Source organism: Stenella coeruleoalba (genome assembly GCF_951394435.1).
Source record: "Stenella coeruleoalba genome assembly, chromosome: 3".
NCBI classification, from domain to species: Eukaryota; Metazoa; Chordata; class Mammalia; order Artiodactyla; family Delphinidae; genus Stenella; species Stenella coeruleoalba.
This window is the reverse complement of record NC_137148.1, coordinates 28,437,728-28,465,178: the sequence shown is the minus strand read 5'-3', so window position 1 is coordinate 28,465,178 and position 27,451 is coordinate 28,437,728. Positions and strand designations below refer to the sequence as shown.

Sequence of the window (27,451 nt, the reverse complement as noted above, 5' to 3'; positions counted from 1 at the left end):
GGCTGGTGAAGCCAAGACCTCTGGCAGGAGGGACACACTGCATTGGCCCGCCGTGAAGTTAGAACTGCTCCTAGGAGGTTCCCAATTCACCTGCTACCAAACCAAATGCCCGTGGGAAAGAACTGGCGCATGAACTGCAAAGTCGCCGCAGCTTGAGGGAGACACATGTACACTCGGGCAGGAACGCACAGACTGGACTAACCCAAATCCCAAAGTGCAGGCTTCCAAGGTGAGAAGCCAAGGGAACAACACTGCTTGGGGCTCACAACAGAGCACTTGGCTGTGCAGAATGACGAGGTCCAGAAGGGACAGGAGAGATGGTTTCCAACGCCGCAGCGCACCCCTCCTTCTCAATTCTAGGGCCATTAGATGTGAATGAAAATATGAAGCCAGATAGATTTAATTCCATGGTGCCTTTGAAAATTAAATTCTCATAGTTATCCGTTGATAACTTTAATCATCAAAAGGAATAGCCCAAGTAGAAAAGTTAAACGTTAGCAGATGATGACTTATGGAAAATCTTGCACAGAAAACTTAATGACCTCCTCTCTTCCTTTTCCATAGAGTTCCTCTAGTTTTCTACCTCAGTGTCACTGAAGGGAACGACAGTGGCTTGGAAGTGCAAAGGTAGAGATGTTAGAACTGGTTCTAGGGTTAGTTCAGGGAGAGATGTATCATGTGGGCCTTAGTTTTATCAGCTTCCAAATGGAGGTGGTGATTTTTTATTACTGCTGTGTGCATTTCTACAGTTGAAAAAAACAGAATAAACTACCGATTCATGCTACAATGAGGATGAAACTTGAAAACATTATGCTAAGTGAAAGAAGCCAGAGACAAAGGGCCCCGTATGTATGGTATGATTCCGTCTACGTGAAATATCCGTAATGGGCAAATTCCTAAAGACAGAAAGCGGATTAGTGGTTGCCAGGGAGAGCGGGAGGGGAAGTCGAGGACTGTCACCGTTTAATGCGTATGGGTTTCCTTCTGGGGTGATGAAAAATTTCTGGAACTAGATGATGATGGTTGTACAACATTATGAAGGTACTTAATGTCACTGAACTGTATACTTTAAAATGGTTAAAATGGTAAATGTTATGATGTGTATATTTTACAATTAAAAAAGAGAGGGAATAGAAAATAACAGTCTGGCCATCTATTCTATACATAATAAATGTCCTATTAACAAAAGACACAAAGGGATCAAGGTGATCACAATTGTGGCGAAACCACTAATCTCAATTTTTTTATCTTCTTTTAGTGAGTACTGTCTTGGACAGAACTATCAGGAACAGTTCCCTCCCCTTTCTCTCAGATGGCTACAAAGTTCATCTCGTGCAGACACCTGCAGAGCCAGACTGGGAGGAGGACAGGAGCCAGGGAAGCTGTAGAGTGATACAAAGGGTAATGCGAAAGCACCATGCCTACAGCCAAAAGCCTCAGGACGGGCTTAGGAGTATGGCCTCTGCCACGGTAGCTCAGAAAGCACGGAATCCAAATGTGGCATCACAGGAAAAGGTTAACTGACTCATCCAACAAATATTTATTGACTATCTACTACAAACTGAGCTGGCTAGATGATATAATTATAGCCGTGAACTACAAGGTCACTGTCCCTTCTAGCAAGGAAATTACAGCCTAGAGTGCAAGAGTGATAAGAACTAAAAGTTACACAAGGCCAAGTAGGCAACTGATGCAACAAAATATTAGCCAACACCCAAAGCCCACCTACTACTGGGCATCCTAACGAGTCAGAGCTCACGGGGGTATGGCCCTGTCCTCACACCTGAGACAGGCCAAGGAGGAAGTCAAACAGGCTGTGAGGTGGAGCTCAACCTGGGGTGACGGGCACGGAGGACAAGCCCAGCTCCTAGAGGACCAGACTCCGACCTGCGTGACAACGCATCCCTCTTCTCTTTGTGTACCAACTAGCCTGGTCTCTACACAAAGCTCAGCCCCTTAAGCTCTCTTGCTGCTCCCAAAACAACAGGGTCAGAGTCTACACTACGGGATCCACTGGGTGCTGGGAAGAGGGTTAACTGGCAAAGTATGCTAAAATGTGACAATTTTCTCCTGACAATTTTCCAGTCATGCCTGATACTTACCCTTCAATCTAGAGTCAATCTAGTTTCGTTTCCAGAGAATGGTTCTCTCTGGTTGAACCTACATGGGATACTTTAAAAAATATTGATTCCTGGGCCTCTCCCTAGACCAAACGACTCAGAACATCTGGGGTGGGCATGGCATCAACATGTTTGAAGAGCACCCCAGGAGAGTCTAATGCAGGAGCTGCCAGGATTGAGAACCACTCATCTAGGACAAGAAAGGAAGGCAGCTGGCTTTATCAAGTGTCTGCTGTGGGCTGGGCACTGTGCAGCTCTTTACACACGGTGTCTGTGGCTGTAGGTGCCCCTTCCTCAACGTCTTGGAAGTGTTCTGGCCACGAGCATTACGGCCCCTAGGAGAGGCACTCAACCTTGGGAGGGACAGGAGATCAGGAATAGATACCCCAGTTTCCTTACCCCTCGGGTGGGATAACTCTGGGCATAGTTTAAGCCTGGGGTAAGCAAACTAGTTAATACGTCAGGCTTTGTGGGCCATACGGTCCTTGTCTTACCACTCAAATCTGCCTTTGTGGTGCAGAAGCAGGACAATGCAGAATGAATGGGTGTGGCTGCATTCTAATAACACTTGATTTACAAAGACAGTGGGCCACACCCTGCTCTAAATCTAAACAGATTCCCAGAGGTCCTTAGTGGGAATGAGTCTCGGTTGCCCAGAGCAGTATCCTGTCAATAACATGCTATAGAGGCTTCATTCCCTTACCGTGCACTTCCTGGGATCACGGGCTATAAAAACTACTTACACTCAAATCCTCACCTCACAGCCTACTCCTGGGGGCACCCAACCAAAGTCAGTATCTTGTTTTATTCTTATAACTGCCCTAGCGGTTGCATACTGTCATCTCCACTGTACAATGAAGAAATTGAAATTCAAGGACTACACAACTCCTAAGTGATGGAGTCCAGATTAGAAGTCTAAAGATCTCTCTACAGTACGACCAGAGTAAGGATGGATACAAACAAACAAACAAACAAACAAGCAAACACACACACACACACACACACACACACACACACACACACACTTAAATATATAGTTTTAATTATGGTGGACAAAAGTACCACATATGGCAAATCATAAAGCAAAATTTATACAAAATTACAGGTCTATGTGAAGGAAGGGGTTTCATAAGAAATAATACTATAAATAATAAGATTTGAGGGTTATGAAAAAATTACTTTCTCTTTTACGCTGTTTCTAATCTGGGGCAGAACTCTTTTCCCACCTATCAGTTAACTGGCTGCAAGCCTGGTGCTATGTCTTCTCTGGCAAAATCTCCGGTCACACCTGGGAGCAAATGTGGCCATTCAAGGTAAAGCCCAAATATGTAATCTGGACCTTGAAGAGAAAGGAACTGGATTACAATATCCTCTCATACATTTTAACATGCGGGATGCGGTAGAGGCAGTAATTTCACAAAGTCCCCATAGATGCACTGGCAAAGTTCCCCCAGGGACCCCGGGAATTCCAGAGAACGGGTTGAGAACCCAGAGGCGGCCGTCAGAAGCCAATCTCTTTAGCTTACGCGGTCTTGCCCTCGCTGTCATGTTTGGTGGCGCTGGCCCCCTTCTTGCCCAGCAGCGAGGCCACCTTCTCTGCGTCTCCGTTCTCCACGGCCTGCAGCAGCCGGTCATCATTCTTGTTCCACTCGTTGGTCTGTGGAGCAAAAGGGAGATGCAGAGCCAGTGAGCAATATAGCGGCCACGGCCATGCAGCCGGCGGGACCTTGGTCCTCCCCACTCCCCAAGCCTCCCATGGCTCAGATCAGAACCTGCCCCCAAACGCACGACTTTAAAAATACCTTTCCCTTCACCATGGAGACACCCAAAAAGACCGGTTTCCCAAAAGAAAACATCCACAATTCGATGAAGGAGCAGCCAGTCACCAAACTCTGAAAGAAAAGCAACTTCTTTCAACTGAAACGGGGAAGATGAAGCAACTTAAAAAGACCAAGAGGCCAGTTTACACATTAGCTTAGTTCCAGCTAAACCTGACAGCTGCCACCACAGAGCACTGACCTTGGACCTGGTCAGCAGCTCACTGGGCTCCTGATGTTACAGGACCAACCAGCCACCAGCCCAAGGTTCCCTGAGGATTTACACATGCGATCACCCGTCTGCTTCTGGCCTGTTTACTGGACTTGGAATTTTGAGTTGTATGCTGCTTTCAAGTAGTCGTCTAGGCCTCCGACTCAACAGAGTATCACCAGAAACTAAACTTCCTCCTGAGCAAACTATTCCACATCAAATAGCTCTGAGCAAAGTGTCCGCCACCGTGGACCCTCAGCCCCAAGAGAATAATTCTGCAAACCGCAGTAACAGTAAAGCTTTCAGCTGCACAAAAACCAGTTTCTACTCTTAGAAGGGAAAGAAGATAATAGAAGAGCAAAAAGAGCCTTGAGTACTAAGAACTGTCCAACGTGAAAAGGCAGCAGCGAGCCGTTGAAGATTTTAGAGCAGAGGAGAGAATAAACTCTGTGATGGAAGAAGAGTCAATGGGAGGTACGTGAAGCATGGGGGGGTTCATCGAGGGGGAGGAGATCCTGGGACACATCAAAGCCCCTGGGAAACTTTGCAGGCCCAGCCTGCCCTCCAGACACATCCCCACCCCAGCCTTTGCTAAGCCTACTTTCTGGCCTCTCCAGCTGTGGACACCACCACCCTGAAAGAGAATCTTCTTCCCTCCCCAATGCTTTCTGTAGACAGGTCTCTAGGGCTGGCTGCTTCCCTGTGACCCCGAAAATAAGAATCTCCAAGTAATTCATATTGAAGGTTTTGCCACAGGCTACTTCCAGGAAGACGCAAGGAGACTGGAGATTTAAAAGCTAGCAAGAGGGACTCTTAAAGGACCGCAGTCTTCCAGGGGCCAGAAGCGTGTTCACGTCTCTCTGTACTCAGGGAACGGGGAAACCCAACAGGACTGTGCCCTCTCATAGAGCAAGGGTGAGGCCACCAGATGTCCCCAGCACCCCTCCCACCCTAGCCTAGAGGCAGGGCTTTACAGAAAGCCACAGGCCGGGGAGGAGTGCAACAGGTATAACCCAGGGTTCAAGTCAGGAATTTGCTTCCCTGAGAGTCTCAGGGCGGGGTGTCTTCCATTTCTCAGGACTCCCTCCTTCCCGCACGAAGGAGGAAGTCCTCCTTCTTTTTGCCATCACTGAGTGCAAGCACACAGCAAGCATGAGGTAGGTTTGAATGAAAATCACAAGTCTGTCCTCTAGGCTGCGTGAAGTCCAGAACTTTAGGTGGACACCTACATGCTATGGATCTGAAGTCACCTGGAAAAAAACACCTCTCTGCCTCAGTTTCCCAAAGCTTTGAACTGGATGACCACTGTGATTCCTCTAAAGCTTAAAAGGTTTAATCTGTAAAATGTGCCACACCAAACAGTGCTAGGAATTATTCTAGAACAGTACTGTGTGTGATAATGGAAATGTTCTATATCTGCACTGTCCAAAACTGTAGCCACTCGGCCAGTGAGTCTCAACCAGGGGTGACTCTGCCCCTCAAGGGACATTTAGCAATCTCAACAGACAGTTTTGACTGTCATGACTAGAGAACGCTCCTGGCATCCAGGAGGTAGAGCCTGGGGTGCTGCTAAACACCCTACAATGCATGGGATGGCTCCCTCCCTCCAACCAAGAATTATCTGGCCCCAAACGCCAGTCTCGAATTAGCCACACGTGGCTACTGAGCAGTGGAAATGTGGCCCACGCGACTGAGGAACTGAATTTTTAATTTTAATTTTAAACTTCAAGTGCCAGTAGCCAGGGGCTATCAGATAGAACAGCACAGCTTCACATGAAGGCTCTCTAAATACTGTTTAACAAAGAAAGAGTGTGTCTGGGCCAAATCATCCCCAATTCTCCTACAACAATCAATTTACTCACAAAGAAGACATTAGGTTTTCTCTTCAATTACAAATCAGGCTTCCTATTGAAGGGGAAGAAACAAACATACCGCCCAAGGCACAAGCATTTGTTAGTGGAATAGCAAGGTTTACTTAACAACAAAATGTAGCAAACACCAAGAAACAGATCAGCTTATTCCCCCCACTGCATTTTACTAGCCACGACAAAACAAAACAAGTTTACTGAAGCACATTTCGGACCAGTTACTCCTACCTACATTATCCCAAACGCAGCATTATTACTAGTGTTGCCTTTTAAAATCCTTCCCTAATTTAAACTGACCAAATTAAAACTGGATTGGGCAGATCAAAAGGATATTAAATCTCAGAGGACTGACTGAAAGCACCTAAGCAAAGAAAGGCCACATGAAAGGATTTTCCTTCTCAGGGCCGCTAAGGCCCTCAACTCGGGCAGAGAAAAATCTGATTGCAGGGGCTCTCTAAAATTAGTTACACGTGGATCTGTCACCGGACACAAGTTCGTGTGCCCAACAAACCGAAATGTCGGGAGTTTGAGGAGAGAAAGGTTTATTGCAGGGCCATGCAAGGAGAAAGGGTGGCTCGTGCCCCCCGAAACCCCGGACGCCCTGAAGGGTTTCAGCAAAGCATTTTTAAAGGCGGGGTGGGGTGGAGGAAGGGTGGCCTCCCAGGGTGTGTGATCAGCTCGGGCACGATTCTCTGATTGGACGATGGGCGGCTTAGGCACCAGAAGGTCTGGGGGCTGTGTGCTCAAGATCATCCAGCAGTTCTTCCATTTGGTGGTGGTTTCTCAGCATCTGAAAAGCCCAGGCAACGTGTAGGAGATACCATTATCTGAGTACTTCAGAGAGGAGCTACAGCAGAGGATACGGGAGAGGGGTCTGTCGCGGGGAGGGTCCAGGGTCCCCGCTCGGCTACAAAGGTGCCGAGGACAGGGCATGGAAGCCTTGAGCTCCCACACGCATGCGCACACACACCCCATACCTTGCCCTATGCGTTTCTTCCATTTGGCTGCTCCCGAATGGTATCCTTTATAATAAGCTGACAATAGTAAGGGAAGTGCCCTCCTGAGTTCTGTGAGCCGTTCAAGCAAATCATCAAACCTGAGGCGGGCGGGACTTCCCTGGTGGTGCAACGGCTAAGACTCTGCGCTCCCAATGCAGGGGCCCCAGGTTCGATCCCCGGTCCGGGAACTAGATCCCACGTGCCGCAACTAAGAGTCTGCATGCCTCAACTAAGGAGCCAGCGAGGCTGCCTGCCTGCCACAACTAAGACCAGGTGCAACGAAATAAATAAATATTTTAAACAAACAAACAAAAACCTGAGGAGGGGGGTTGTGGGACCCTTGGACTTTATAGCTGGCCAGTGAGAAGCATGGTTGGCCCAGGACCTGAAACTGGTATCTGAAGTGGGAGCACTCTTGTGGGACTGAGACCTTAACCTGTGGGGTCAGATGCTAACTCCAGGGCATTAGGGTCAGAACTGAACTGCATCGCTGGACACCCACTTTGTCAGGGAAGTTGAAGAGCTGGGTGTTGGTATGACAGAACCCTCCACCCCCGCCCGCATCCGGGGCTGTCAGCAGACAGGTTAGGGGGTCCCCGGAGAAAGAGAACCAGGAATGGCTTTCCTGACATAAGAGAAGCCGTTCTGACCTAAGCCATTTTGTGATCTAAGCCTGACCATAATGCTTGCCCTTGAACAGGTCTCAGTGATTAATGACCCCAAGGGAACAAAGGAATTCGGAAACAGAGAAAAGGCCGTCAAACAACAGTGCAGTGATAAAGCAGAGCCCTAGTTCCTCCTCAAGGGACAGACATAATAATATATCTCCGAGTTCTGCAGGAACTAAGGCCCCCACCCAGGAGGAGGATGGATGTTGACCCTCCTGACTTCAATCAACTAAAGCTTGGACTAGTTGACCTGTGCCCCAGTTCTATGCTGAATTCTCCTCTGCTCAGGGCCCCCTCATGAATATGCATGTACCTGAGCATAAAACTTGCCCCACTTTGCTGTTGGGGGAGATGCTGCTTTGGAAGAGATCCCCGGGGTTCTCCTTACTGGAAGTAAGGAATCCTTCCTCCTCCTGATCTTTGGCTGGGCTGTGTCTATTGGCTCGACATCCACCAAGAGGTGGATCCGGTTTTCGGGTAACAGTGTCAGAAGTAGATCACAGGACAGATGAAGTGTGAAGTCTTGCCATAACATTCCAAAGTAATTCACTCATACTCCGGAGTCAAGGAAGGCTTCCGGAGACCACCAGCACATCAATAAACCCCCTCCCCCTGCTGGCACTCCCTCCGCAGGGCAGGCTCAGCTCTGCCTCCACGCTGGGCTCCTGGTTCCCTTAGAACAGTGTTTTTAACCTCTTAGTGGATTAATCCAACATTAAAAAAAATAATAAAGTAGAAAAAAAATGTTAAACATCAGATGCATAATATTTAATAAGGTTAACGTTCTATGAAACTTCTAAGTGTGTAGTGGGTGGTGATATAAAATATATTTCTTACCGGGGAATCACAATAAAAAACGATGGATGCCACTGCCTCAGAAGGCAGTCATCCCATCCGCCTCTGGAAAGGCTGCCTTCTAAAGCCCGAGGGACCCTGCAGGCTCTTTAAGCCTTTCCAGGTGACCTCTCTGGGCTTCTCGCCGCTGTCAGTCCCCGAGGGCCCGCCCACTCACCTCCACTGAAGCCCACAGTCTAGACTTGATGAAATATCGCGTCCCGGCTTTTGTGCGCCAGCTCAGCGGGTGCTAGTTTTGTGTCCCGGTCTCCAGCTCCCTCAAGGCACGGACAACAGCCTTTATTCCTTAGCCCCGGGGTGCCTAGTAAACGCTCAGTGTCTGATTTTAGTAGGAGTTTCTTCCTCTTGCTCAGCTCCAACCTCTGACTTGGCAAATATTTCTTTCTTCATTTCTGAAACTCTTTCATCCTTTTGCAAACAACTATTTAATGATGTTTCAGATTTTATTTTTAAACAAACTAAACAAATCCAGCTCCCTCAGCTTTTCTACTCCATTAACTCTTCTGAGGCCACTTTTCCGAGATTTTAATCCTAGGTACACTTCCTCCAAATCTCTTCCCAACCAAGGATCCACGCCCCATCAATCCATCAGGGTGAAGCCAGTGTCCCCCAGTCAGGGGAACCGCATGTGAACTGGTTAAATACACAGACTCCCGGGTCCCATCCTGGAGAGATTCTGGTCCCAGAGATCTGGGGAGTAGGGTGGGCAGAGGGCCCTGGACTGACCCAGATTCAACGACTGCTCTGATTTGGACTGCAGGTTTGGGGACAACGGGAACCCATGCTAAGGCTAAGTAGAGAATTTACTTGAAAGAATTTTCTTCCTCCACAAGGCGTCATTAAGGACAGGGATGGGAGAAGAGAATTCTTCTTCACTTTTTCCTTACTGAACTAGGTATTTTGTTTCCTACAAAAGCTTAATAAATATTAGGCTTTCTCTAGGAGTTGCATGTGCAACCTATGTATAAGACACGTATGAAATGTCAATGAAAGCATTGTTCATAATAGGCAAAAATGACAAATCATCACACATCCAATAACAGAACACGGATGAATAAATTGCAATATAATCAAACAACGGAATATCACACAGCAGTGAAAATGAACACAACTGCGTGCAAGAACACGGATGAATATTTAAAACAATATTGGTGAAAGGAACAAGACACAAAAGAACACAACAGTACGACTGCACGTATATAAAGATGGAAACGGAGAAAACGGATCCATATTGTTTAGGGATGCATATATAGACGATAAAACCATAAAGAAAAGAACAAGGATATTGGCTGGGGGGTGTGTGTGGCATCTGATCTGGAAGGGACACCTGGGCGCAGTCTAGAGTCCGGCTCAATTTCCTGACCTGGTTGGTGCCTCTACAGATGTTCACTTGTTAAAGTCTACGTTCTTGTTTTGTGCACTCTTCTCTATACGTGATTTATTTCACACACACACACACACACACGCACGCACGGAATTTAGAAAGAAGTTCTTGTGGTTGATTTTCTGGTCAAATCATCACCAGACCAAGTGCCTTTGGACAGTCTGCATTCTCACGTGCTGTCTCCTCGTCTCTAAAATAAAGGCGGCCTGCTGCCAGAATGGGGCTCTTAGGAGGCCTCACAAAGCCCCTGGAGAATCTGATTATCGTATGGACTTTTCTCAGAATAATGCACAAACACACAAACGTTTGCATACAGAAGAGGGCTCTCTGGGGAATTCCCTGGTGGTCCAGTGGTCAGAACTGGGTGCTTCTACTGCAGGAGGCCCGGGTTCGATCCCTGGTCGGGAAACCACGATCCCGCAAGCCTCGCACCTCGGCCAAAAAAAAAGAAAAAAAAGATTATTCAAAGAGGATTCTCCAGCAGCGTAAACCCCTACCCCTAGGCCCATCTGTAAGCCTAAATTAAGAATGCCTGGCATAGAGAAAGAAAGAGCCTTCAGACTTTAAGTGCTGCCGAGTTGAAATTCCAGCACCACCACCTCGCATTTAGGTGGTCTGGAGTAGGTCATCCACATTTAAGTCTCTATTTCCTTATCTGTAAAATGGGAGAAACCCTACCTACGTGCACATTAGCCTGGGAATTAAATGCAATGTACATAAAGGGCCTGCCACATATTAGGCACCAAAAAGATGGTGATTATGGTTAGGCTTAAATTAGATGATCTGCATGGTTCCCTTTTTGGTTTATGCTGAGTCTTCCAAAATGTACAAATTAGGACGGATGGTCCACTACCCTTTCAGAGGCGGATAACGCCTTAAATTTGCAAATTTTCTACTATGCTTCTTAAGCATCACATTTTAAAGGGCTCTAGAGACAACACTCACAGACATGAAATTAACTATTTTAGTGACTATGGCTCACTTCTCCAGGAGACTGTTTAAACAGACACTGTTTCAACAGAGCACGTTGGGCCCCACTTGCAAGTTCAGGAAGCCATATGTTACGCTCTGGAGACATGTGTAATGTGTCAGCTGTGAAGGGCAGCATGTGGGAAAGGCAGACCTTACCTTCCATGTGGGCTCCAAACATTCCTGCTAATATATCACAAATGGGATTTTCAATGGCTGGTCGGTAAGTGTCCTATTCGTCAAATCATTTCCAAATGACACTCTTACTTAAGAGCTTTTCCTTGAAGTTCGGCCCTTTTGAAAGACTTGCCTGCCTCCTGCGAGGGCTGCAGAGACCCTGTCAACCACGCGATGGACACTGGGGCTTTGGCAACTGGTGACGTCTGCCCTTGGCCAGACGTGGCATCACCTTCTTTTCTCTTGGTTTAATCACTGGGAACTGAAAAACCAGTGGAAACTCAGCGGTCGCAGACATCTGGCTAGTGGGCAGGTTTGAGTTTTGGAATACACCAACCCAACCAAAAGAATCCAGAGGCACAGAGCGATCCAGGAAGAGAAAGTTTCTTTGACTTCCTTTAGGAAAAATGCTAAAAACCCTACGGATCAAAAACTCACGGAGCTCCTGCTGGACACAGGTTGAGCGGCCATCCGGAGGAGTCTATTTGAGAGATTATCTTTGGCAAGACTGCCTTTCTCTCTCTAGTTTACGGAGAGTAGACTGTTTTGCCAAAATAATCAGTTCGGCTAAAATGAACATTAGACAAAGTAGACAGTGTTTTCACCACGGGGAAGGTTTCAGATTCACACCATCCAGGAAAAAAAAAAAAAAAGAGCACACACCTCCTATTTTAAGACAGAGGACAAGAAACTGGCAAGCCTGGGGCCAGATGATACCTTCCCCTGCTGACTGCACCAGCCAGCGCTTATTAGATATCTACCTACTGGGTACAAAGTAATATTTGAAATTCTATAGAGGTTAACATTCATGTATTTGTTCTTTCATTCATTCAAACTCGGTGCCTTTTACATGATTGGCATAGTCTTTACTGAATTTTCTATATAGTTGAGACAAAACATAGCAACATGAGAAATATGCCAACGATACAAGACAAGACTCAGAGTGGTAAAAGGAGTGAAATGGGGAATCAGTCCAATGAAAGGGAGGGACGACTTTCAGCTGGGCAGGAAGGGAAGGCTTTTTGACTGGATGATGAACTAGATCTTGCAATGAGTAACATTTAGGTTAATGGAAAGAAGACACAACGATTGAAAAATGCAAGACGTATTTAGAGAAGAGTGTAAATAGTGAGCTGATCCACGTGAGGCCTTCCAAGACTGCCCTCTTTGGCATCCGTGGAACACCCAGGAAATCACCAATAGACCAGGACTGAAAAATCTGACCATTGTCCTGTCTTTAACAAGCCAGCAGCTTCATATAATGTCAGCTACTTCAGACCAAAACGTAAGTTCATCTAAAATGAGTTTCCTTCTCCCCGCATTTTTATGTCAGGTTATTCACACATGCAGCTTCCAGTGTCTCTGTGAATCACCCTGAAACCTGCCAGCATCCCTTCAACAGACTGTGTTATGTGATCCCACATAAATGCTGAACACTGCGTCATGGACCTAACACATAATTATCTACACCTCCACCCAGAAACAGGCTAGTCCCTCTGTCAGACCCACTTCACACACCGCCCTACTCACTGCTAGTCACCTGGACCGGTCACTCCCCCGGCTAGGCTCTCCCGTGCTTCTCTTCCACGGCGTTTGGCACAGCTATAATTACACAGTGTTCCTCAAGTACCGGCCAGTCAACCTCTCACTGGACTGGGGTCTCCAGGGCACGGCCAATGGCCAGCATCTATCTTGCTCATCATAAAGCCTTGGGCCCTGGCCCACTGCCTGCCAGATGGTAGGGGCTCAACTCAGAGCTGATCCTCCAACAGCTTTGTTCTCCTTCCTTCTACCTCGGGAGCCAGCACTGATTAATCTTCGCCACTGACGCCTTTGTCTCAGTTCACAAATGCATGTAAAGGCTCCATAATCCTATCAAATTCCTTCCTTTGACTATGCTGACCAGTTAAAAACATTATTCTATACTTAAAACCATGTCACATCAGGTCAAAACAGTCTCAAGGGAAGAGATAAATCTGGGAATAGGTCAAACCAACTTTACCCTTCAGGGAGGAAAATGGTTCCATCCAATTCAGTTGGGCTCAAGTATTTGTTTATTTTAGATACATACAACAAACAGGGGAGTATGTGTGTATATACACACACACACACACACACACACACACACACACACACGCACGCACACACACACGCACACAGTACCATGGCAAGTCCTAGGGATAAAAAGATGGATATGAAGTAATGTGGACACTGAAGAAGTTCATGTACTTCTGAGGACAGAAACACACCTAATAACTACTTACATCATCATCTGTCAGCGCTCAGCCAGTGTTGAGAACTGAGTGCTACTGAAGCCCAGAGAGGATGCTATTACACCCAAAACAGCTACAATCGCATAGTTCTAGGAACTGTACTACAGTTCCTACTTAATATTACATAATTGTAATTACATTAATATTACAAAAATGTAACCACATAAGAATATAAATACAATTTAATATTAACAATAACCCTATGAAGCAGGTACCATCACGAGTTCATTTGACAGATGAGAAAACAGGCACCGAGAGGTTAAGAAGCATGAAAAGCTACTCTTGGTTCTCTCAAGAGAAGAAAGGTCAAGCAGCTCACTTTAAAGAAAATGAAGACGCTTTTTAGGATGAGCAACATTGAAGCGTATTTACAGACTGAGGCAAGCAAGGGGGTCAGTGGAGAAAGGAGGAGTGCAAAACATAAGGAGTGGGGGGAGGAAGTGAGGATTCAGCCCAGGCAGAAGGCTGATCTCTGTGAGTGAGAGACTAATTAACTCATGTTACGGCTCAGAGACAGAAAGCAGGAAGAGGAGGGCAAGCAAAGATTCTGTGGTAGAGAGGACGTCAGTTTGTGTTTTATAGCTTCTGTTTTCTCGGGGAGACAGGAGGTAAAGTAGGCAGGGTCAGGGGTGGGCTAAGGAGCTCGAGAAATGTTCCCAGTAGCTCCTGGGGGAAATGAGAAAGGAAACCCACTTGGAATGAGTGAAGGGGTTTTCAAGCAGCCCTGAAGGTCCAGCTGAGAGCAGGAATTATAACTCCATAAAGAAACCACTTAGTCATGGTGTGGGATTTTTCACTAGAAGCATTAGGTAGGATGGGAGCAAGAAGTGGGTAGCTTGAGCCACGCCTGGAGACTGGGAAGACAGATAAAGCAGAGATTCCAGGGTCAAGAGGACAGGAGGTACCAGGGAACAGGTATTTGAAACAACTATGGGATCAGGGCAGAGAAGGGTAAGGTCTGGACATAGTCCTATAGACCAGAGGCAGGGTGTCAGATGGGTCATTTAGACGAATGTTAGAATTCCCGTGATGATAGCAGAAAGGAAAAGTAGGAGCTGGCAGCTAAATTCCTAGAAAAAGAGTCCCCAAAAGATGATGAAGAAAGCGAGATGAGGGGGCCCAGCATAACCAAAAAGAGTGATTGTCAACAGAGAAAGGAGTGATGAGGTTGCAGAGCAAATGGCACAAGCCTTAATATAGAAATGGCTTCCTGTGACTTAACTTGAGTTTCTACTATGTACCAGTCCCTTCCGGGTGCCCTCAAGAATTGACTTCATTTCAGTCTAAGCACCTGTACCGGCTTGAACAGTATCACTACAAATGTCATGCCCGCCCCCCCACAAACCCCAGAATGTGACCTTATTTTGAAAGAGGGTTTTTGCACATGTAATCAAGTTAAGAGCACGTCATTCTGGATTAGGGTAGGCTCCAAGCCCAATGACTGGTGTCCCTGCAAGGAGAGACAGATGAAGACATAGAGGAAATAGAAAGAAGGCCACGTGATGACAGAGGCAGAGACTGGAGTTATGCTGCCATTAACCAAGGAATGCTGGCAACCACCAGAAGCTAGAAGAGGTAAGGAAGGATTCTTCCTTAGAGCCTTTGGAGGGAATATGGCCCTGTCAATGCCTTGATTTGGGGCTTCTAGCCTCCAGATCTGTGAGAGAATAGATTTCTGTTGTTTTAAGCCAATTGGTTTATGGTATTTACTATGGCAGCTCTAGGAAATTAATACACCATCCAGTGAGATACCTATTATTATCCTCATTTTACTGATGAGGAAACTGAAGATCAGAAAAATATAAGTATCTTGGCCCAAGTTACAAGGTCAGAAAGTAAAAGGATCAGGATTCAAACCCCAGACCTTTGTACCTTTTCCACTGTACAGTCCTGCCCCTCACGTATGTTCACTGCACTGGGGAAGACCAGGTAGAACACAGATGGTGGGCCATGTGAGGCAGAGGGACACACCTCAGTCTGGTGGTACTAAGATGGGAAACTCTAAGCTCTAAATCCTTTTTAAAAGCAGGAACCCCACTAAAGCAAACTCAATATGATACATGAACTTCATGGTTATACACAAGCATTTAAAGTATGGTTATTTATAAGCATATTCACCGTAAGGTCTCTTTGAGTAGTAAGCTCATATATATATATTTATTTATGAATCATATGTAAATGAGACTTGATTTACTCCAAGAATGTTCATTACTTAAAGGGAGATACATGTGTAACAATGAATACCTTAAGGCCTGAGCAAGGCTTTCCTTGCACACGGACAGGACACCTCTGGACATGTCTGGCTATGATCCAAGCACATGCCACGTGCCAAGTATTTCTGGCATGCATCTGAGCGTAACAGGCAGCCACAGCCCCTGAGCTTTGCTCTTTACCCAAGGGGCACAATATAGATTTCACATGAAGTATCCAGATGAAATGATTTCATCCGTAAGGTCTTAAGCCAAATGCGTGAGTGCACTTTCAGTGCCTAAATGGTCAGAGAAGAGGATGGGGGGCGGATCCCTTGCCCTGCTCATGCCCAGGCATCATGCCCTTTATAGATGTTAAATGATGACCGCGGGACAAAATGACAGCTAAAGAAATCTACGAGAATAGGAAACAGTCCTTGAAGTTACAAATTCTACAAGCGTTCTCTGCTCTGTATTTCCTGCTCCCCCTGCCCACTCCCTGCACTGGTACCCCACCCCATACTCTTCCTTCTGGAACCAGTCAGTTTAGCAGGTGAAAGCTGGGATCTTCAATGGGGTAGATGTCGACCCAGAACCAGGATATCTCCATTGCCAAGGACTCGTTTTCTTGTTTGGGGACTAAGAATATTTAAGAACCTCAAGTTTAGGGTAGGAGACCAAGGCAGCTCCCCCTACTTAGTGTCCCCTAACCATGTGCAAGTCACAGGTGACTATAGTGAGTCCATTCATATCCACCTAGAACCTCAGAATGTGACTTTAATTGAAAATAGGATTTTGAGATAAAAATGGGCCCAAACTCCAATGATTGGTTTCCTTATAAGAAGTGAGGACAGAGACACGGGGAAGAAGGCCATGTGAAGATGGTGGCAGAGATTAAAGTGATGTGTCTACAAGCCAAGGAGTGCCAGCAGTCAGCAGAAGGTGGGAGACAGGCATGGGGCATTTTCTCCATCAGGACCCCCAGAAGGAGCCAATCCTGCCTGGGCCTTGATTGTGGACTTCTGGCCTCCTGGACTGTAAGAGAATCAATTTCTGTTTTAAGCCATCCAGTTTGTGGTAGCCCTAGGAATCTAAGACTGCGACCCATGGAAAGAGGGTTGCTTAACCAGCACAAATGGCCCACACAGGACTCCATCCCCGCTGACTGCGGGTCAACAGAAACCTTCTGGGGGACCCACAGATGACACTGATTCAGTTCCTGTTTGTTCACAGCCAGCAGGGTACAGACACAGAAATGGGGAACCTGCAGTAAGGTGGCTGTACCTAGCGTCTATCTCAAGGCTGGTGGAACGGCCAAATTTTAAAAAATCGACTTCTCTAAGGTTTCAAAATTTTTAGAGGGAAAACCTTTTTATGATTAAAAAAAAAAATAATATACCTGTTTATACCCAATGTCTTTCAAAGAGCATGGTTAAGTGGCTACATAATAGAATCACCTACGTCTCTTGGAAAAAATATGAGTGTTAACTTTTAAAAATTCTCTACGTGATTCTATTGTGAGCCAGAATTATTCTTCCCTGGGCAACCATGAAGATGACACATTAGCCTGATATTAACCGCATTTGTCTCTGTTAAAATGCTGAAGTAGTGGAGAGGGTGAATCTCAACATTCCGTACCTTTCCGCACATAAAGATGGCGTAAGTCCCAACAGGCAGTCGAGATGCCCCACAGAGAGAAGAGGACCTTAACCAAACTCACTGCACCCTCCTTCCGACGGGTCCCTTGTCCTGATGCCTGTGCCTTGGTTAGTGGTAAGTTCATCTGAGATATTGTGATTTATTAAAAAATATATATATATCTGATCTCCGTCCCCATTTCCAGCACAGAGCTCCTAAAAAAAAAAAGTGTCTTTTGTTATATTAATGAGGTGACTTTTGGACCACAACTAAGGATGGGGGCTGGTTGCCAGGAGAAACAATCATGTGATTAGAGGGTTGGAACTTTCAGTTCTGTGCCCCTAGCCTCAGGGAAGGGGTGAGGGGCTGAAGTTTAACCCGCTGCCAATGGCAAATGATTTCATCAGTCATGCCTAGGTAAGGAAGCCTCCATAAAAACCCAAAGGACAGGGTTTAGAGAGCTTCCGGGAGGTGCAGAGAGGGCATGGGAGCTCCGTGCCTGTTCCCCATACCTCGCCCTGGGCATCTCTTCCATCTGGCTGATTCTCAGTCATCTCCTTCTATAAATAAACCAGAGATCTAGTAAATGGAACGTTTCTTTGAGTTCAATGAGCCGCTCTAGTAAATTCATCAAACCCAAAGAGGCGGTTGTGGGAACCTCTGATTTATAGCCGGACAGTCAAAGGTACAGGTGAATATCTGGACTTGCGATTGACATCTAAAGTGGGGACACTGAGTCCCTAACCTGTGTAATCTGATGTTGTCTCCAGGTAGACAGTGTCAGAATTGGGTTGAAGAGTACGACACCCAGCTGATGTCAGTGAATTGCTTGAAGGCGTGTGGAAAACCCCACCTACTGTAATTGGTACTAGCATCATATTGTCAGTCAAGCCAAAGACCCTGGCTCTTCTCTCTCTCCACCTCCCCAGCCAATTACTCACCAACAACTGTTGACAACTGCTTCTCTGGTTTCCCTTGCGTTGACTTGTTTTCCATCCTACAGCCGACGCCTTTAACTAATCCAGTCCAGTTCCACAAACGCATGCTTTTGTCAGGCATCATGCTAGACACTTCAGATGGGGCCCTCCTCTTTGGGCACACCGACAGGTACAGATACTTGGAGAACCAGGGAAGAGGTTCTGACACAGATCACTGTTTACCTGGGACGTTTCAATAGTCTCTTAACTGGCCTTTCTACCTCCGGTCCCGCACCCTCCACCCACCTCCACCGTGGCCCTCCTTCGTCCCATGCCAAATTCCCTGGGGGTTAAATGTTCTTGGCTTCTGCCCTGGCTCACTTTCGTATACAAAATCGCCCATGGCTGTCTATGGCCAACAAGAGACCCAACACTCTTTAGCGCCCCTCCACACACACATACAATGGAAGGCTTCTCTTAATCCAGTTTCAAACCTTCAGTTCCACTCTGCCCACCTCTCCCTCTGGCCCCCGCCATGGCCCTACACAAACGTTCCACTTGAGCCAAGCTCTTGGGCTCCAGAATCCAACTTATTCTTTCCCCTTCCATGTGAAAATTACTCAAGTAATTTTTCCTCTCTCATTTCTATCTTGCCATCTCTCTCTGCCAAGGAGGTGTAAAGCTGCTCCCTGCCTTCTGTTTTAACAAAGTTTTACACTAGTCTTTGAAGTATATGGTTTTCCCATTTCATGTCTCACAGAGAGAAGATAGAGTGCAGGGCTAAGGGCTTGGATTCTGGGCTCCTGGATCCAAACCCTGGCTCTACCACTTACTAGCTGTGTAGCCTGGAGAAGTCATTTAACTCCCTATGCCTCAGTTTCCTTATTTGTAAAAGGGAAGACAACAGCACATTTGAAAAGATTTGACTCCCCAAACAGATTGTACTTGATGGCAGAAAATTTCCTCTTCTTCCACAGTCCCCCTGCCCCGTTAGTTATCTGAATATTTTTTAATGAATCAGTACATTAAAATAAACCTTCTCCAGTTTGGAGGAAACATTCCAGGTCCCCCCCTCACCGCTACCACTCCAAATTTCTATCTATGCTGCAACTGGCTTTGGAAGGTGACTTAAATAATCAAAACACTACACACACATAAGCGCACTGCCTAATGTTATCAGAGGTTAATTTTAAATAGTCTGGATATTTCAATGTATTTTAGGCAAGAGATACCACTGATTTATTTACAACAAAATTCTTGTAGTTCTCAAGAAAGGGCATAGATGTTATAGCTTTTCTACACTCCGATAATAGCCAACCCAAAATAAACTCCAATATCCACCCACAGGGGAAAAATCTTGTTCCAAGAAATTATTTCTGCCTGACGTCTGAAGGCAGAGGGCAGCGGTTTTTAAGAACACAAGACGAGGGGCCATGACGTTTATCATCGGTCTGATCTGTCTGAGGCTTCCCATGAGCATGTGTACAGATGGCCCTCCTGCACCACTGGCTCCCCGGTCCCCCAAGACAAAGGGCCCCCGAGGAGAGCCCAAGAAGACCGAAGCCCGTAACTGCACGTTTCTTAATAAGCACGACAAGCCAAAACCAAGGACACTGACAGATACAAAGAACTTTGGAAAACTCATCAAAGTCCCCATATGTAAAGCCTCATTCATTATCCTTTTAGAGCCCAGAAGGGATTCCCAGAAAAATGTCTCGTCTTCGAGTTTTATGATTCAGCTAGATGCTGAGTGCCAAAAAAACACAGACAAAAGGCACCAAAAGAAGGAAAATTCTAGTCAAGCAATGTTGGAACTCTGATGTGTGGTCTTGGGCTACGGGTTTTGACCTTCGTCTAATACAGATGTCAGGAATCTGCAGTTTGGACATACACACTGGAAATGAATGAGTCTACTGGTAAAACAATGAAATAAAAATAGACAACGCAGATGCTTTTGAAATTCTGCAACTCCATTTTCCAGGGCACATTACACACAACTTATTGTCACTCACAGTCCATTTCTACTGAAAGTTGCTGGGTGTACATCTAGTGGTGGCCCACAGACTGTGAAGTTCAAGGACAGGGGCTCTGACTTTCACATCTGTATCTCAGGCACCTCGCACCAGCGCCGACACGTGGCCAGTGATGAATACATGTTCATCAAGTGAATGAATGTTTGCCCGAGTGAAAGACTCCAGCAAAGCACTGGGCTTTTTAAAAGATAGTGTTGCTACTAAAATCACTGAGGAAGTAGCCAGCCCTCACAATTCTCCTAAGGTAGTCTTCCCTCTTCACTGCAACTATTTAAAAGTTATTATCTTGACATTTTCATCTTGACACCTCCCTAGACTCCTGGCCATCAACAGACTCCCTTCTATCTATTCTAACAAATCCAAACTCTTCTCTCTATCAGATCCCCAATCTCATGGGCACTTACTGAAACGCAGTATAATATAGTGCTTTAAAGCATGGACCCGGAAGCCAGACAGCCTGGGGTCACAGCCCAGTTCCAGCCCCGTGACCCTGGGCAAGTTCCATAACTCCTGTGTGCCTCAGCTGTAAAATAAGAGATAGTACGAGTCGCTTCTACCATAGAGTAATTGTGAGAATTAAGTGAATCAAATATCTGCAAGACATTTAGAACATGGTCTGGCATACAGTAAGCATTCAGGATGAATTTGCTAATATGGTTATTATTCACACTCCTAAGGGAATGCCCTTTGTTATTTTGAACAGTGGTCCTCTAGGATTATTGGCTGATGTCCACATTCACAATCCACTCCCATAGCCAATCCCAGATTGACTGATGGCTACAGCACATGTGAGACTGTCTACAAGTCCCGAAGCTCCAGCTGCAACTCTCAGCTAAGCTACTAAACTGATTGGGACCTTGGGAAAATTCAACAATGTCTTAAATATCTTGACCAATTTATCAGTGCCCCATTAAAATGAGCTGCAGAATATAAAATTAAGAGAAAACTTGTATCTGCACAGGAAACCATGGAGAGATGACAGCCACAAGTCAGAAACTTCAGGGAATTTCTTATAGTTTTGGGTCAGATGGGACAAGTTTGAAGAACGGCCAGTTGGACCAATGATGACAGCTGGCCTCTTGCCTGTCAGGAAGATGCCAGGAAGAGACTCCAACAAACTCCATTCATGATGCCTAATTCAGAGGGATAAAGGGAGATGGTGAGGGTGACCCCTCCGTGTTACCACAAAGTGCACCACATGACAACAGGACGCTGAAAGACATGGGAGGCCAACAGTGCAGGCATGTGTGGCCAGCCCAGAAAGGGGTGCTGTCCCAGGGAACTCCAGGCTGCCCCTGACACTGAACGCAGACAAGGGTTTCTTGCTACAATCACCTCAGATTCACACACTCCTCAGGCTGCTAGGCTTCTGAAATGGCCAAGAACAGAATGACAACCATAGATCTCCTTCTACTTGTTTTTTGGATTGAAATATTTGAGAGGGAATCTTATCATATCTGATAGAACCCATCCTTCCCGCAATTCTGGATGAGCATAGCCGTCCTTCTATAACTATTAGCTGTCGGCACAGCACAGGTCCTGAGAACAGCTCCAGCAAGTCCAAAAGAGGCGAATTTCTTTGAGGAATCAGAGCACATTTGTTCCTGTGAAACAGAATTACTCTTTAAGAAACCAGAGAGGTTTTCTAATATGTGCTTTTCCAACTAGATTCAGGAGAAAAATATGTCTGAGAAACTGCTCCATAGAACAATCTGGAATCAAAGACGACTACGTGAAGATGCCACATTTAAAACGTGTTGGCAACAGTGAACAGCAGACTGAGGAATCTAGGGAAGTTGGAGCTAAAGTAAGAGACAAGTTTAACTCAAAGGAAAAGAAAAAAGACAATACAAAGGAAAGGAAAAAAGGATCCAGGCAATATATGATGTAGAAATCTAAGCCAAGTTAAGGAATAAAAGAATGAATAAAAGAAAACTACACAGAGCTAAAGAAAAGCTTGCCTATAAAATGACATGACTCTCCAAGTTGTGGCTAGGATTAGTGAGAGGGGAGCAGGGGGAAAGAGACCAGTATCTTGAGACACATTCTGTTGACATTTTTTTTTAATTTGAAGGATAAAGAAAAAAATGCTACTGGTATCCAGGTAGAAAACAGGTTATTTTCAAAGGCTCCCCCAATCAGGCTGGCTCAGACTTCTCCAAAACACAACACCAGGAGGCAGTGGCCCACCACCAACAGAGTTCTGAGAGGAACCGAGCATCCTGTGGCAATTTTATCTGACAAAACTGTCCTTCAGGTGTGCGGAAAACAGAAACTCATTCTCAGACACCCAGAGCACGCGTATGCCCTTACCTAAATGCTCGCTCAAAGTTTTCAAAGCCATGGTCCCCTTGACCAAGGAACGAATCAATACAAGAACCCCCAAATCTAGGAAATTTGGTTGACATAAATCTTGTGTAGCAAAAGGAAGAAAATGGTTAATATGGCTATAAAACAATGAAGATGTAGATAATCTTCGAACCTGAAAACGAGAATGCAGTGTTGATTGCCATCACTCTAAACATTTAGACTTGACATTTCAAAGTTCAAGACAGCATATTTTCCTCCAATGCACTGTCTTTCCATAAAGGGCATCCTGCTGGGAGACGGTGATCTTCTTGGAACGAATGCCAGGTATACATTCAAATAACTGCACAATTCCCCAGATTGTTTTTAAAAAACCAAACCGCTCTCAGGATCTGCCTCCAAAATCTTATGCTGGTAGTACTACCTTCCTTAACTTGTCAAAAACCCTTCAAGACCAGCTTAAGTGCCACCACTTTTACCCCCAACATATCCTGCACTACGTCCCCTTACCTCTGAATTGCTCTGTTTAGTATCCTAACTATACCGATTACAGTACTCAGAACACAGAGGGGGATTCTACAGATTTCTAGATAATAAACTGTGGCAACCGTTAAAAAGACCATTCTTACGACGTTTTCTCGTAACACTAAAGAATTTTTGTGCCTTCTGTTACCTCAATTTATGCAAACCCACTTTGTACACAGACTTTTATGAAAACGGTCTAATTTAACCTGAATTTTAACTTAATCAAAAGGCTTTCCAAGGTGTGTCTGTAACTACGGAATTTGAGGCCAGTTTGGCAGCCAAACTACTGGCATTTTTCTCATATATCACTCTATACACACTCGAGCTCTGCACCTGCCCCCCCCCCCTTCAGAAAAGATTAAAAATCACCTTCTTCAGAGAGTTGTTTTGGGGACTAAACAGGATAATGCATGAAGACCACACAGTGGTGTGGTTTGTACACATCAAGAGCTGAGTGACTCTTTGCTCTTATCGTGACCACCTGTATCATGAACCATGCATTTTTCCAGGCCCGGGGGGGCCACAAGAAATTAGACCCATAGGCAGGTTCCTAACCCACAGAGCTTACAGGCTGATACTCGACTCATACAGACTGAAGACATGCAGATCCATGACGCAACGTTTCTCTGCCTGCTAAAACTCCATTCTAATTTATTAAGCCCTAGGCACTTAAGTCAACCCTGTGGAATTAATTTTCCTGAAACACTTCAGTGATTCGCATAAATTACAGAATAGTCAAGATATAAGACAAATAGCATTTGGAGGCTCTTTCTACAAGTTAGAGTGTTCACATTTTCTGGTCTTCAAACTAAAGGCCACAACATCATTTTTAAAGTTACTTGGAAGATTTATATTGTAATAAAGGCGTTTTTCCAAATTACCATGTACCTTTATAAATGCCAAATAATATTTAGGACATTCAGTTGTTGAAATATAAGCCAGATTGTGGAATGATGTAATAGTTACTAGACCAAGCAAGAGAAAAACTGACTAAAGCCTCAAAGTTCAGATATTATAAGAAATATATAAATTCTTCAGTAATTAAGGATGTAGGGCATGTAAAAGACAAAAGAGCTGAGACAAGTATGTATTCTAGCTTTTCATTAAGCTAATAGTATATAATCTCTTTAAAAAACATTTTTATATATGTAAACAGATTCACTGCAGAAAAGTTCAAAAACTACAGAGAATTAAGAAGAATAAAACTTACAGAATCACTTTCAATCCTATCATTCAAGAATAACAAACCTGTTACATTTTTGTACCAGTCCATATTTTTTCTATGCATAAAGCAAATATTTTGTTCTATGACCTGCTTTTCTCACCAGGTAATATATGCTAAACATTTTCTCGTATCAATAACGAGCTACAGCAAAAGTTTTTACAGCTGAAATGGTAATGACATCTAGGTTGTTACCAGGTTCTCATGATTATAAACAGCTCTGGCTTGAACATCTTTGAACATTCATGTCTGCATAGCGTAGTGTGATTTCAAGAATAAATGAGATAAGGCACAAATACTGCTAGAATCTTCCCAGCCTGCCAGTTAATGCCCCACTTCGTAAGTTTACAGGGTTTTTTTTTAGCCCTTCAGACCATTAATGTTATCATTCAACATAGGTGCTCTTCCTTCTTACCCAAATGTCTTTGACACCTAAAATCTTGAATATGATCTTCCCTATTGCCTCAGCATTAAAGACAAAGCCCACTGATGAGGATAAAAAAAACCACTAGGGGCTTCCCTGGTGACGCGGTGGTTGAGAGTCCGCCTGCCGATGCAGGGGACGCAGGTTTGTGCCCCGGTCCGGGAGGATCCCACGTGCCGCGGAGCGGCTGGGCCCGTGAGCCATGGCCACTGAGCCTGCGCCGCGGCGGGAGAGGCTACAGCGGTGAGAGGCCCGAGTACCGCAAAAAAAACAAAACAAAACAAAACAAAACCACTAAATGACCAAACTTCTAAAAAAATAATTGGGGTTGTATAGTTCCTCCAGAAGTTAATAAAAAGGTAACAGAGCCAGCCCTGTTAATATCAGCTTCCGAGTCTCTATTAGAACTAGAGGAGGGGGGAGAACAAGAGTCCCTTGAGGGGAGTGCAGTGCGCATGTTTCCAGGCACCCCGGCTGCCCAGCTCACTCCCCATCCGTAACAACTGGTGGGGTATCCAGAGAATCCTGCAGAGATTGGGGATGCCTCCAAGAAGAAAAAAACATCCCTTCCACTGGCTGCCCATCTATTTAGGCGGTGGACTGGCTGATTTCGCTGTGTCCTGAGCAACAGAAGAAGAGAGAAGAGAAATGAAGAGGAGGGGCGGGGCAGAAGAAGAGAAAGGCAGCACCAGGAAAGCAGCCGACACACCCACAGCTTGGAGAAGCAAAGACCTGTGCGTTTCCTGGGACTTAAGTGGACACCACGTTATGAAGCCTTACTTGAGGCATCTTGCTGGTACCCTGACTGAGATGGCTGTCCTGGGGTGAGAGGACGCCAGCAGCAAGAGGGTAGTGAGGGGGGATAGAAAAGGGCCAGCTGGAGGCAGAGCCCACCGAGTGAGGGTGCTGAGACCTGGGCCATGCTCTGAGCGAGCTGTTGGCGAGAAACAGCCTTGACCAGTGAGAAGAGGGCAGCAGCCGCACCTGGCTACATATAGAGGTGTTCACCTTCCCCGCCACCCCCGTGCTTCTTCCCTGTCCCTGCCCCACGCAGGGGGGGAGGCAGGGGATGGGGGCTCGATCCCCAAAGAGCAAGGGGCCACAGTGAAAGGGCAGAGTACTCCACATCTCCCTTACTTCCAGTGCTTCGAGACAGGGGCAAGCCGCACTGGGGGAAAGAGAAAAGAAGATTTCAATCACGTTGGAAATTGATTTTTCAAGCGGGACTCATCTCTGGAAGTGTATGGAGGTTGCACGCTGTGAAGGGACAGGAAAGGGAGATGGCATGGGCATGGCTGAAGGAAGGCAAGGACCGAAGAAAAATAAAGACCCTTTCACTTTTACACCTCACGGACTTGAGTCAGTTCAATAGATCAATTACAGCTCAAATAGGGTAAAACACACATGTTCTACAGGGGCACTACAGTACTGACCCAAGCCTGGGCTCAGATCCTGGCTTGGCCCATTCATTCATTCAGAAGATACTTACTGAGCACCTCCAGTGCACTGGACGGAGCTGCGAACGAGACCCACAGAAAAGCCCTGTGCCGTGGGAAGTTAAATTCCAGGAAAATATGCGATTCTGGGAAACTCTCTGAACCTTCTGCCTCCTTAATAAATTTCTAAGAATCCTGGAAATTAACTATAATAAAACAATCTTTTTCTTTTTTTAACTTCAGCAACACACTTTAGGCAGCTAAACTGAGATGAACAGCTTGTGTTTCAGAAACCCAAGCACAAGTCACACAGAGAAGTTACTCCAGGCTCTCAAAGTGGAGGAGGGCAAGAGGCTGCAGGAGGGAGGCCAGTAACAGCTCGCCTCCTGTGGGTCAATTCTAGCCTCATGACCACTGTTTCTAGATATAAGGAGGAAAATGGCCTCTAAGTGCCAAAAAATCGATATGAATGACTTTACCCAGCAGGGTATATATTTTGCAAAATTAATGGTAAGGACTAGTACTTTTATAAGGTAGGAGAAACAAAGAAGAACCGTCTTGGTGAAATTAGCACTGGTAATTCAACACATCTAGTACTAGGGCTGTGTCTGTATATACCATCAAATCCATGAGCCAGATTCTTCTGGGTACTTGAAGAGAGTCAGGCCCCTCCTGGGCACCGGTCCATGGGCGGTAGCTCAGCATCACTGCAGAGCAGACGAGAACCCAGCACACGGCCAAACGCCACCTTCCTGCAGTGGGGCAGCCCCAGCAGGCTGTGCCTTCAGGTCACAGGCTCTTGGGCAATCCCTGGGGGGCTGGCGGCTCCTGAGCACACCCATGCGGGGCCCCAGCCTCTGGCTTTTCTTACTAAGTCATTTCCAGGGGCCACTTCCACTCCGGGGCCTGGGATTCACTCCTTGCCTCACTCCTTTCTTTACAGGCAGAAAACAGGTCGCGGGAGGATGAGGCAGTGCTTCACCATCCCCCCCAGTCTTAGTGCTTTAGTACAACATGCACCCTGGCTGTGTCTGGACTTGGGGAACGTCAGGCCATCGGTCACTGGTTAATCCTCAACTTTCCTGCTTTGAATCCATGTAAACTTCACCCAGTCGGTGCAATCCCATGCTTTTCAACTGTCTTCTATCAAAACAGGAGCTGAGATGACAACATTTATCAGCAACTTCACTAGTTATTTCCTTAAATTCTTTTTTCCCCCAAACTATTTACAAAATACCACTTGCTATTTCCCTTTTTTTTTTTTTTTTCTTTTTGGTCCTGCGAAAGGGAAGCACTTAGGTAGCTGGGTGCCAAGAAACTAGAAAATGGAAGAGCAATGTGTAAGACAGCTTTGCCAACAGCCTCCATATACCGGGACAGAAAATGCGAAAACCTCCCACAGGTCGAAAGTACCAAGGCT

The 27,451-nt window shown here is 45.8% G+C and overlaps 1 protein-coding gene across 8 annotated transcripts in view; it reads right to left on the bottom strand.

Annotated features, from left to right (window-relative positions):
• RAI14 (retinoic acid induced 14) overlaps positions 1–27,451 on the bottom strand; it is a 147,580-nt gene that overhangs the window by 49,235 nt on the left and 70,894 nt on the right. For all 8 annotated transcript variants that reach the window (XM_079918046.1, XM_079918045.1, XM_079918047.1 and 5 more), the window contains one exon: positions 3,647–3,777. In XM_079918046.1, the coding sequence (XP_079774172.1) occupies positions 3,647–3,777 (131 nt within the window). The remainder of the gene's footprint in view (positions 1–3,646; positions 3,778–27,451) is intronic.